This window comes from Alligator mississippiensis, chromosome 2 (genome assembly GCF_030867095.1).
Source record: "Alligator mississippiensis isolate rAllMis1 chromosome 2, rAllMis1, whole genome shotgun sequence".
Classification (NCBI taxonomy): Eukaryota; Metazoa; Chordata; order Crocodylia; family Alligatoridae; genus Alligator; species Alligator mississippiensis.
The window spans coordinates 266,321,951-266,334,810 of NC_081825.1; the positions used below are offsets into that span (position 1 = coordinate 266,321,951).

At 41.6% G+C, this 12,860-nt stretch overlaps 1 protein-coding gene across 4 annotated transcripts in view; it reads right to left on the reverse strand.

Annotated features, from left to right (window-relative positions):
* The window catches only part of STON2 (stonin 2), a 121,365-nt gene that overhangs the window by 98,299 nt on the left and 10,206 nt on the right, over window positions 1–12,860 (reverse strand). For 3 of the 4 annotated variants that reach the window (XM_059723143.1, XM_059723142.1, XM_059723144.1), the window contains exon 2: window positions 3,987–4,177. In XM_059723143.1, the coding sequence (XP_059579126.1) occupies window positions 3,987–4,080 (94 nt within the window). In that variant the 5' untranslated portion in view covers window positions 4,081–4,177. Of the gene's footprint in view, window positions 1–3,986; window positions 4,178–5,297; window positions 5,373–12,860 lie in introns of those variants that run through there. The other variant, XM_059723146.1, reaches the window with a different exon arrangement.

Sequence of the window (12,860 nt, forward strand, 5' to 3'; positions counted from 1 at the left end):
ACTTTCCTGGATGGTTCTTTTATCTTAGAGAAGGGTATATCCTAATTCCTAATTAGCCTTTTGAACAAATTTGTGAGAAAATCATTCCAAAAAATCACAGTTCTCCCAGCTAAGTTGACATGGCTAGTTTGCATATCATTAAATCCATAGCAACCTGGGACTTCCTGGTTGTCACTACTGAACTTCCAAGTCAGAGTAGGCACCGAAGCTCTAAAATCATTTGTACACGTGACAGGGGTTTCATCTTCTATGCCCTCTAAATTGAAATGGTTGATTTTTAATTGAAACCCACCATTTCTATTTAGGGGGTTTATTTTTTTGTCACTATTACAATGAGGTGCCCCAATCCTTTTTTTTCCTTCTCTCTCTTTCTTTCTGATAGAGTCTGCCTGTGGCTGGGAGCAAGCTGCCAGTGGGCTGAGTGGCCCCTGAACTGCAAGGGCTCTAGTCCTTCCTTCTGTGGTAGTGGTGCCCCCCAGGGAAGAGCTGGATTGGGCCAGGCGCTGCCTCTGAGCTGGGACAGCCTGGGGGGCGCCACTGCCACAGAGGGAAGGAACAGGGCCCCCCTGCAGCTTAGGGGCCACTTGGCTTGCTGGCAGCTTGCCCCCCAGCTGTGAGAGAGGTGGGCAGGTTCTTACAAAAAGAACAAAAAGGATCAGGCCCCTCACCACTTCTGCTTTCAGCAGGTACCTGCTGAAGGCAGAAGCAGCAAGTGGCCTGATCCTTTTTTTCTGCAGAGCCTGCCCACCTTTCCTGCAGCCAGGGGGCAAGCTGACTAACAGCTGACTAGGACTAGGATGTAGTTTAGTTTGCAACAATGCAAACTCATTTAAAACCCTCAAAACTCACATGTGTGTAATGTGTGATGCCAATAAACATCAAAAAGGAAATTTCTATCACATGTACAAGCACCCAAAAAGCTCAGGCCCCTGCTGGCTTTTTTCCTGGTAATAGTACAAGAGAGAGGACACAATTCAGCAGATTCTATTCTATTCTGTAGAGGGCAATACTACAACCTAAACTTCCCTCCTAACAATGGCAGACATTTCTACAGCAAAAATAGGTTATGCCTGAAAGATGTTAGCGAGTGTGCAAACACTAATGCAGAGCAGACAAGGATTTTATACCCTTAATAAAAATGGTACCCGGTTGTAGCTGACTGTAGACTTCCCAATAAAGATTGTCATGACCACCTGACCACCTAACTCATTAAAAAAAAAAAAAAAATCACACTCATTTAAACTTGGAGGGGGGGGGGGAGGGTGTTAAAAAAGTAAGCTAATTTTCTCCCCTTTTCAAATACATTAAATTTGCGCATAATAATGCACATTTCTCACAGGAGGGCCACTCTCTCTCCAATCTCTCAGTCCTGATCCTCAAGGGAAATTTACACAACACTTCCCAGAGGCAAGCCTATGCGCTCCATTTCATCAACCTCCTGGATACTAGAGATCATGGACTAAACATAGACATTGGATTTTTGATACATTATAATCTGCCTGGCAACTGACTCCCCAGCCCAGCCCCTGGCTTCTTTACTTTTCATTCTATCCAGGAAGAGCACACACCAACTGCTGAAACTTCCTTAGCCTGACGAAGGGTTTTTGAACCCGAAAGCTTGCTTAATAACTATTCTCCACTATTTGGGTTGGTCTAATAAAAGATATCAAATTCACCCAAGGAACCTTGTTTGCCTGTTTTCATGCACTGGGCAGGACTGGTTCATGCATAAGCCAAGGGCACAATGTACACAGCAAAGAGTGTCAATGTGAGGGTTCCCTAATGATGCAGATCTTGAAAGAAAAATAAGCTCCTACTATCAGAATAACCTTTTTGTATTTTACCCTTTAATAAATAACAGTCCTAGTAGAGAGAAATTAAAAATCTTCACTGTATTAGCAATAGAAAAATCAAGCAGTGAGGGCCTATTTTCATGTTTAATTCCTTTTCTATAGTTTGTATAAATAGCATTGCTGATGGCTAATGCTGAGATGCTCTTTTGCCTTGAGTTTTTTAACCAAACTATCACCCTAAGAGGTGAATCACTATGAACAGAAGAGATCTTTGTTGCAGCTGCCTTCTATTTGTTTATTTTATTTCCAAGAATGGTCTATAGACAATCTTAGTAGAAACTTCCGACTATAGTTCAATTACAGATTTTTCGCTCCTTGTTCTGACCCTGATTGTACAAGGTGAAACATGCTATATAATCAGGGCAAGACACCCTTATAAGTGAAGGAAAAACTGGATGTCATGAAAAAAAACAACAACAAAACACGCAAAAAACCATGTTTTGATATTTTCATGTGCCTATAATTCTTGAGTAATTATAGACCGCTTAGCCTGACTTTAAAACCTGGATAGTTCTTAGAGCCAACTATAGAAGTCAGTCTGTAAACAGTTTGAAGCAGAAAGGGGTGATCAAAAACACCCAACATGGATTTGTAAAGAATAAACCATGCCAAAACACCTTGATCTACCAGTACTTTCTTGACAGATTAACTAATGGGGTGAATGGAAGGAATGCAGTGGACATAATATACTTTAACTTTAAAAAGGTTTTTGATACAATCCTACACAATATTCTTATAAACAAACTGGAGGAATGTGAATTAGAAAAAAATACTGTTATGTGGATATATAAATTAACTGAACAGCTGCAAATAGCACAAATTATAAAATGGATCAATGTCAGACTGTCAAGAGGTTTCAAGTGGGATTTCACATGGTTCTGCCTCGGGGCCAGCATTGTAACAGACCAAGTGTGCAAATGATACAAAACTGAGAAAGACTACACAAATTTGGAAGGGAAGGACTGGAATTCAAAAGGATCTTGGTGGACTAGAGAATTGGGCACTGGATAACAGAATAAAGTTCAGCAAAGACAAACCTTAGCTGCTAGGGAAGAAAAAAAAGTGCAAAAATATAGAATGGGAGAGAACTGGTTAAGCAGTAATGTTTCTAAAATGAATCTAGGGGTTTTGATGGAGCATAGACTCAACATGAGTCAGCGATGTCATGTAGTCACAACAAAAGCAACTGCAATTTTGGGTTGCATTAACAGAAATATCACATGAAAGACACAGGAGGTGACAGTCTACTCCAGCTGATGCCTAACTGGCAATGAACACCGTGTGCAGTTCTAGACTCTTCATTTTATGAAGGATGTAGAGAAAGAGGTGTGTGACCAAAATTATTAAGGGGCTGGAATGCAAGTTATACGAGAAAAGGTTGAGGGAACTAGGTATGTTTAAGTTTGGAGAACAGGAGATTAAGGAGGGTGGGGGACATGATAGCAGTTTTCAAATACTTGAAAGTCTGCCATATAAAAGATGGAGAACAACTATTTCTTGCTAGAAAGAGTAGGACATGAAGCAATGGATTTAAACTGCAGCAGAAAAGATAGAGATTAAATCTCAGGAAAAACGTCCCTACTGTAAGAACAGTAACAAAATAGAGCAAAGCTGCCCAGGGTCGCTGTGGAATCTCCTTCATTGGAGGTTTCAAGAAGAGGCTAGATAAGTATTTTTTGGATGGTTTAGGAATAGCATTTTGCATTGGTGCAGGGGTTAGACTAAGTCAGGGGCGGCCACAAGCAGTATGGCTGGCCTTTGGGTGGTGTGCAGCAGATATGGGAGGGGACAGGCAGAACAGCAACAGATAGGGCAGAAAGCAAAACAGGATACTGGGCAAGGAGAAAAAGCAGAGGAAGGGAATCAGAGTGGCACTCAGGGAAGGGTATGGGGCTCATTCGTGACATCTGCCAGAAAAGGCTGCTGAACTAAAAGATCATTGACATCCTTCTTCCAAGCCTATGATCCTATAATATTTTTACCCAGGTTTTTTTATTATGCCAGGGAAGTAAGAGGTAACAACCTACAATCCACTCAAAAAGCAAGTTCGAAGACCCTAAACCTGTGTTGGTACTTGGGCCACGTAAGTGAAGAAAGTCTCAAAGGGTTACAAAGAAATCTGAAGTTATTTACCCTGTGAAGCTGCAGGAAGGAGGAGCTCATCACTGAAGGATACCCACTCAGACTGGTGGGAGGCAATGATACTTGTCAGCGACGTCATGCTCATGACAGGCTTCTCATCTTCACTCAGTGGTTGTAGAAGAAGCCCAGCGTGGATCAGGAGCACAATCAACAGACAGCAGCACCTCCTACCACCTCAAATTCTGTTAAGAGGCAAGGAAGAATATAATTAGGTTTCTCAATATTAATTGAAAAAGAAACAAGCCCCAGTATTTTAATAGTGTTGGGCGCTTGTATACATGATGGGGGTTTAGTCCTTAGTGTTGCAGCATGTCCCCTAAATTGAAATGGTGGGTTTTTAATTGAAACCCACTGTTTCCATTTAGAGGTTTTATTTTTCCATCACTGTTACAACAAGGGGCCCGATCCTCTGCCCTCCCCCACCCCAGCGGGCAAGCAGCTCCTGAATTGTCGGGAACCCTGGTCCTTCTCTTCACAGCAACGGTGTCTCTTGGGGCCACCTGGGCTGCTAGTGGGCGGGGTGCTGCCCCAGCTTAGAGGCAGCACCTGACCTGATCCAACTCTTCCCCGACCCCAAGCTGGGACAGCACCTGGCCTGCTAGCAGCCCGCCCGGGCAGTCCTGAGGGCACCACTGTCACGGAGGGAAGGACTGAGACCACCAGCACCTCAGGGGCTGCTCGGACTGCCAGCAAGTCACTCCCTTGCTGCAGGAGAGGCAGGCAAGCTCCGCCAAAAAAGATCACTCCCCTTGCTGCTTCTGCCTTTGGCACACACCTGCTGTAGGCAAAAGCGGCAAGGGGCCTGATTCTTTTTTTCCTGCAGTCTGCCCAGCTTTCCCACGGTCAGGGGGCAAGCTGACTAATAACTGCAACACACTGATGCAAACTAAACTACATCAGGATGTAGTTTAGTTTGCAACAATTAAAACTCATTTAAAACTCCCAGAACTCTTGCACATGTACAGTGTGACACCGTTAAGCCACACAAAGTGACATTTTCATCACATGTACATGGTAATGACGTCAGATGTACAAGCACTCAAAGGCTACTGCATTTCACAAACTATGCATACACAATACTGCCACAATTCAGCCATCTCTGGGAATTCAAACCTAACCTTTGCATTGGGGAGGGATAAATTTGGGCAATGGCACTAAGACAAACCCCTACTTTAAAGATTATGGTATTTAAGATTTCTTTCTTAAACAAAAGTTCTTGCCTTAAAAACAGACACAACCAGCAAGCTGAATAGAGTCATTAGCTCAAAGCATCTTGCATCACCCCTGGGAAGGAACTATTACCTCTCTTTTACAGAAGTGTGTGAATTCACTCCCTGCTTATCCAAGGTTTTTGCAGTTCCTGTTTCCATGGCATCTAAGCATTGATGAAATACAAGTAAGTATGAACTTCACATCTTTTAAAAAGAGTGCCACAAGAGGCATCTGTTTATCCAGTGTTTCTTACCTAATTAAATCTAGGTTTGGAGCTGACTGGTGAAGCTGCAGTGGATCATAAGGGTTGGGGTCCCGAATTTGTTTAAATAAGTTCTTTAAGCCACCTTAATGCTAGTCACCAGAACATATATTTAGTAATAATATGGAAATTCATTAATTTATAAATACTTAGGCCAATCAATCAAGGAACAGCCAGCATCATACGAGTTAGATAGTTAATTATATTGTGTTAATACTCACAGCAACAGGGTTGTGACCAAACATTAGATAAAATTTGTTTGTGATCATTGACAACAACAGGCAAATGTAAGTCACTCAGTGTAGATAATTTGAAAAGGATGGAAAATGGCTAAGTCTATCAGATAAATTATTCATAACAAAAATTCAACTAGCTCTAGTTGAATCAAATTTAGTTGAAGTCTTTAGATTATTTTTCCTATTCTAAAAGCCACAAGATTAAAAACATGTTATCCAACTTCTTCTCACCTCTTATATTATGGGTATTTGAAATTTTAAAGCCACCTACACATATAAATCATGCTTACCCAACAATCACAACATCACAATCAGAACACTGCTTAATCTGAATAGAAATCCTTAGCTAAAAATAAAATAAAATAAATTGAATAATCTTGAGTAGACAAAAAGTCGATCTTCAATATATCATGAGAAAAAGAGGTACTGGGGGGGAGCAAACAAGGAAGGAGAATTATGTCTAGAAACTCCTCTATATACCAACAGGTCCAAAACCCAAATGCTCTGGTTCCATATTCAGCTTCTGGTTGGGGGTGGAGGGCCTGGCGGTGGGCTGGAGCCCATCTGGCCTTGCTGCTGCCACCACTGGCACCTCATCAGCTTAGACAGGCAGCCACAGACAAATAATTAGTTTTATAATTTTTTAGGGGCCCTGCAGGCCAGATAGAATGGCCTGGTGGGCCACATCTGGCCCACGGGGCATATTTTGACCACCCCTGATTTACAGTTTTAATGATTTCTGCAGGAGGTAGGAGAGAGAGCTTAGCTCTAACATGTTTATTACTTTTTTTAAAAATCCACTTCCTTTCTGCAAGCACATTTGGACACCAGCAAATAAGATCCAAGTGAAAAAGCTGAAAAACTGAAGGAGCAATTCTCACATCACAGCCTGGTCAGTGCAACAGCTGGCAAGAGTGGCAACTGATGCGTCTAAAAGTATTATTCAGCTGCTGTAGGCTGAAGACAAAACCCTAAAACCAACATCTAAAACAAAATAGATGGCTTCTTACAGAAGGAGAAAAGCTCCCTGTGGCCAATCTGTATTGGCTACAGAAAGGCCACATTTCAAGTCTGTCAGTGCCAGGCCGGTCCTCTTTCTGTTCTTCCCTGCAGAACCCAGTGTACATAGCTGTACCCCTCCTGGGAACTGATTTAGAAACAGCTGCAGCTCAGCTCAAATACATTTTCTTTCCACACTCGTGGCAGGGACTCTGCAATCTTGTGGTGAGGATGGTTGCCTTTTGCGCCCCTCACCCCACCAAACCCAGGACCGACTCCATTATGCGAGAAACAGCAGACAGTGCCAACCAGAGATGAACTGATAGAAAAGAATAATCAGACATTTAGGGTTATATAGAGGCTCCTTTCCCTCCAACCCAAGAGAAAGGGAGGGAGAGGATGACCTTGATATTTTGCTTTCCCCATCTGACCTATTAAGCAGTTTGTTTTTCTACACAGCTGAACACTGACCTCTCCCCATTCTCACTGGGAAAGTCCTGAAGGAAACCCAAAATGGCAGGAAATGAAGAAACAAAACTATTTATCTGGCTGTTAACAACCAAAACACCCAGGGGAATGTATGTTTTAAGTTTCCAAGAAAGACCTCTGGAAGGAGGCAGGAAGATGAGCTGTTTCTGCTATACTGAAGTGTCAGAGAGTTACATTAGTTCACCATGGTTTCCTCTTTTACGTCCCTCCAGAGGCTGTCCTGACACTCGCCACACCCACTCAAGGAGAAAAAAAAAGAACTACAAAAGGGTACAAATTTCAAGTACTTTGCTGGAGTTTGGGTATTTCCCCCCCACCCCTTCCCAAGATTTTTTGATGTCCCCTCCTGTTTCACTGATATAGACTCCCTCAAGTTTTTTCTCAGATCACAAACAACTGGATAATTTGTACTTATGATCTGGTGGTGATCACATTCAAAATCCTTTAAAATATATGTTTTTAAAAAGGGAAGGGGAACTAAATCACAGTGGCTTTGTGGACTGTTGAGTCAGAGGATCTGTGCTTGTGAAGTTAGTTTGCCCCTAAAGCAGAGAGAAAGAAACTCACAATTTTTTTGGTAAAGAATCTATACAGTATATAGAGGCACCATAACAATGCCTACTGGGCACATAGTTCAGTACAAGGCCTTTGTTACTGTCAATTCCTAGTTTTTCCAGTAAACAAGAGACATGGCTACTTTGTTACTATGGTTATTTCTACTGACTTCTTAAGGAAGCAGCTTGATAAAGAGAAAGTTGGACCTAGCAGAATGAAGATCAGACTGAATAAAATGCAAAGTCTAGTGGGAGGAAAGATGACAAAGCACAGTTTTGTGCTTTATCTGATTTTAAGACTGCTGAAGACAATACCAATTCAAGAGAGGACTTTAAGCAAAGAGTACAATGATTATTTTCTATTCTCCCTAAAACTTAGAAATATTGGACTGGAAGAGATTGGAAGAGACTTTTGGGGGCATCAAATCAAATTACCTGCTGTAAGAGGCAAACACACCATGTAATCCCCTTCATAAATTTAGCAAACTTAATTTTAGGCTGTGGACAGACAAGGAGAACGCTTAAGGCACAAGCCTGTAGCTAATCACACCATGGTAACTGCACGCAAATAAGCAGGTGGTGCATTTGAAAGTGTGAGAAACAAGCAAGCTGTACCTTCAAAGACAGGCATAGAAAGTGTGAAAAATTCAGCTCCTATTCAGCAAGAGGTAAATGTGCCAACATCAAGGCAAGACTAAACCGCTTCTGGAGCCACTAGCAGGTGTTCTCAACTTTAAAAAAAAATAAAGACAGCCTGGCTGGCAATGGGTTGACCCATTTGTGTGTCCATGGTTTTAAGAGTAGTTAACATCAAGGCTGTTCCAGAACTTCACTGCGCTGATGGTTAGAAACTTTATGTCCTACTTCAGTGTAGTGATGGACAGATTTTACTCATGTGGCCTTTTGCCAACATTGTCCTTTGTCTTTTTTTGCTTGCTGCTGTTTAGCCACACCTTCCACCTTCAATATCTTATACAGAACAATAGATCCCCTCTCTGCATTTGTTTGGTTAGAAAAACAACTCTAGGTGCAAAAAGTTGCTTAACATATCCTGCGTCTTAGTTTCCCACTATAGGTTCATACAGTGTCTAGCACAACTGATCTTAACTGGGGCTCATTTAATTAATGATATAACAAGAAAACAGCCCCAAATACAGATTCTCATGTCATCTAACCCAGTGGTTCTCAACCTTTCTTGTATCAGGACCTATTTGTAAATATTGATGGCCATCTCGATCCAGTGCCCCTCACTCTTAACCCACTGCCCCCAGCGCTAGCACAAAGCCGCATGAGTAGGTGTGTGGGGCAAGGGGGGCCCCAAGCAGCCCATGGCAGGCTGGAACTGGGAAAAGGGAAAAGTCATGGTTTCCCATGTTTCTTTCTTCTTTAAAAGAGAATCCATTTTTAAAGTTTATTCACGACTCTTTCATGTATTCTTGAGACCCACTTTTGAGTCACAACCCATGGGCTGAGAAACAGCGAATGCTAACCTATGCTGAAAATGAACAACTAAATTCAGCTGATTGTTTCCTCTCAGAATATTGAATTTCTGCTTTTTAACTTGACCCTAATCCAACGAACTCTAAAGAGGTGGAAACAAACCTTAGTGCATCAGGTGCACACAACTTCAAGTAGGATACATTTCTCTGATAAACTAGCATCTTTGCTAAAACTGACAATATCTAATTTAGGACTTACTTTACAAAGCTAGTATATAAGAAGAATCCTAGGTGTGGTTAGCTTTAAAAAACACAATGCATTTAAGGGCATGGTCTTAAATGGTGCCTGTGCGTATGGTTTGTACAATGACATTAAAGAAAACCAAAACAAAACTCTTGCTTATCCCAGCATTGCTGGACACCCAAACAACAACACTGGGCTACTGTAGGAGAAGCAGAAAATGCAATGGACTAGATCAGGTAACCATCCCAAACTGAATGCAGTCAGAAAAACTGCAGGAATGGTTAAGAGTTAGACCAATTATGCTGTTTGCTGGACTGATTCAAAGTATTACTAATACAAGTAAGGACTCAAGGAAAAAACAAATCATTTTTATCTTGACCATGTCTGTTCGGCAAACCTGTGCAAACCAAACAGTTCTAACTGCGTGAACTGTGGAGCAAGAGCTGCCTTGGGCTAGTTTCCAAGAGAGCAGAAGCTCCTTGTTCTTCTTCTCAACCTGGCCTGCAGCAGGCGCTGACAAACAGCATATCATCTCCTGAATGATAAACAAGTCTCCAACTAGAAATCTATATCAAAACCTAAAAAACAAAACACAAATTGCTTCAACTGAAGCAAACAAAAATGACTCAGTGAGAAATGAAAAATAAAGTACAAGAGAAAACAGAATGGAAAAAAAGGAACAGGAGTGCATTCTTCTTCATGTTGTGGCAATGCTCTAAAGAGCCAATCATGCTTGGGATCCTGTTGTACTAGATAATCAGGAAGGCACCAATCCTAAATCTACAAGTGGCATATGTGAGGTACAGGGAAAGGAACAGAATCCAATGGACAAGTGCTTGGTGTATACTTTTGTGGTTTTGAGAGTTGTTCAATAAAATGCCCTTACCTACAAAAAACTCAATCAATTTCTATTTAGATCAGTTTTTCAGTATAGAGACCAGCTTTATCCAGTCTCTGACTCACACCTGCAGTGAACTGTTACATGGATTTCTCTGCCTTTAGCACTGTCCCTAGAGGTCCAGCCTCTATTCAGGGTACATAACTTTCATTACCATGAGAGCAAACAATGTACAGAGCATTTAAAATAATGCAAATAGAATTGATGTCACTTGCAAAGCTCCTACTGATCTCACTGGGAGCAGAACCAGGCTTTTCCCATTACAGACTTTGCTCTTCTTAACTAATGACAATACCAACTACACTGGATGAAACTGAAATGCCTGCAAGTCAGTGACAGAGCCATCATTAGCACTTTGGCATGGTGTCAGATCATCAAGACTCTTTGTATTCCTCTCTGCTACACACACATACCCACCACCCACTTCCACCCTTTTAGGTCACATTTTTTAGCTTGAGTTCAGAATCTATCCATCTTGCTGAGAAACAGTAAGAGGTGGATTTTTCAGCAGACGTGAGAATAGGACAGCGATAAGCATCTCCCTCAGGGATATTTATGTCAAGACTAATAAATAAAAGGTCAACAGCTGCTGTTTTCCCCACCTATAACGTCACACCTGTCAGTCACTGAAATTATTTTCTTCACCAGATAAACACAGCCAAAGGATCTTTCCTGAAAACACCACCAGTGACATTTAGAGAAGTCAGTAGGCAAGAATCTCTTGGATACATCTCTGGTGAGGCTGTACATGCAAAAACTAAGCAAAGAAAGTTAGCTGTCTTAGTCTGAAAATACTGGGTATAATTCTAGGTCCCTTGGCACTATACACAGCTTAGTTAGACAGTACTCAGAGGACTGGAGAGCCTAGAAAGAAAAATATAAAGCCCCATTCTGTATTCTATACAATGTGCAAGGAATGCAGTCTAGGGCCTTAAGAGAACAACACTAGAGGGAAGCAATGAGTGATAATAAACAGTCCACAAATACAAGAACGGGGTTAAGTTATTTTGAACAATTCAAAGGGGTATTAGGGTTCTGAATTGTGCAGTTTTAGATTAACCACAAATCCTTTCTACAGCAAAATATGTTTTTTTCTACCTGAAAAAAAATCAGTGATCACACCAACAGGCATCATCCAGAAGGCTGAATAAACTAGGTGAGGGATGATTAGTAATATTTCCCTATCAAGGGATACTAGACACATTCCTCCCTGACACTTCCTTGTTTTTTCAAGGGTACCATTCCAACTCTGTCTGAATCTTGATGCCACTGTGTTACAAGCTGCATATCCATTTCCTGTCCAGCATCCACTTTAGATCATGAAAGTTCTGCCCAAGGACGGTGAATTTGCTATAGAGCTTGGAGGCAACTATTACATGGAAGAACAGAATGTCACAGGTAAATTGCTTTCAAGAAAGGGAACTAGCTTTGCACAATGGATTTCTTGGAATTTTTTTTTTTTTTTTTTTGGCCTGGCAAAGGAGAGTATAGAACACGTAGAGCTTAAATTTTAAAAAGTTTGCATATCCAGTTTTGGAAACTTTGAAAATTTCCACATTTATCACAGCAAGCCCTGAAAATTTAACATCCTGTATTTCAGCAGCCTAACTAGGGCAGGCTGAGTAGGGCGTCAGCCACAGACACTGACTTTGAGGGGGCACCAGAATCCCCCCATCCTGGAAATCTTTACCATAACAGAAGCAACACTGTACCCTGACCAGCCATAGGAACAGCCCCACATCCAGCAATACATGGGGGACGAGGGGGTCAGAAGTGGATTGGTGTTCTGTCCTGTCCCTATCCCCACAAGGAGTTTTCTCTAGCAAATCAGGGGAGAGGGAAAGCAACCAGGGCCACAGGGTTGCCCATGCGATGGGGCTACTGTGCATGACTCTCTCCACCACTGCTGCAGAGGCTTAGCAGCATCAGCAGCAGTAGTGTCATCTGCATTCCCCATGCAGAACCTGGGTAGATTAAGTCTTTCCTTCCCCTCCCCGTCACACCCCAGGTACTGAATGAGATCGCTACCCCTCTGCTGTATTTAAGCCAGTTGTGAATGAAGACAAAATCTGAAAGTCCAAAATCATGGTAAGACAAATTCAACCATACAAATCCCATGTTCTAAATCTTACTAAAATGATTCCTGTACTTAATTTGCCCTCTTGATGATAATGTTTTTTGAGACATCTTTATATAATCTCCCCTCTCCTGATATATCCAAAGATGTAAAAAGCTATACATAAAGATTTTTGTGATGGTTAATTATGACACCACTACCTATCAGACACTACCTGTGGCATCACTGAATATAGCCAATATGATGTGAATGCTGATCAAAGCAAGAAGTACATATGCACTCACAAACTTTTTTTGTAACTAGCAGCAATGAGAAAGGAAATGGGAAAATGACCCCAATGGCTTCATAACATTTATAAGAATGTGGCTTTTGGAGATGTCTTTCCAGAAGAATTATTTCCTTGCTTATGCATCCAGAATGCAGTGCTATTGTGTCAGCCACTAGCACTTAGCATT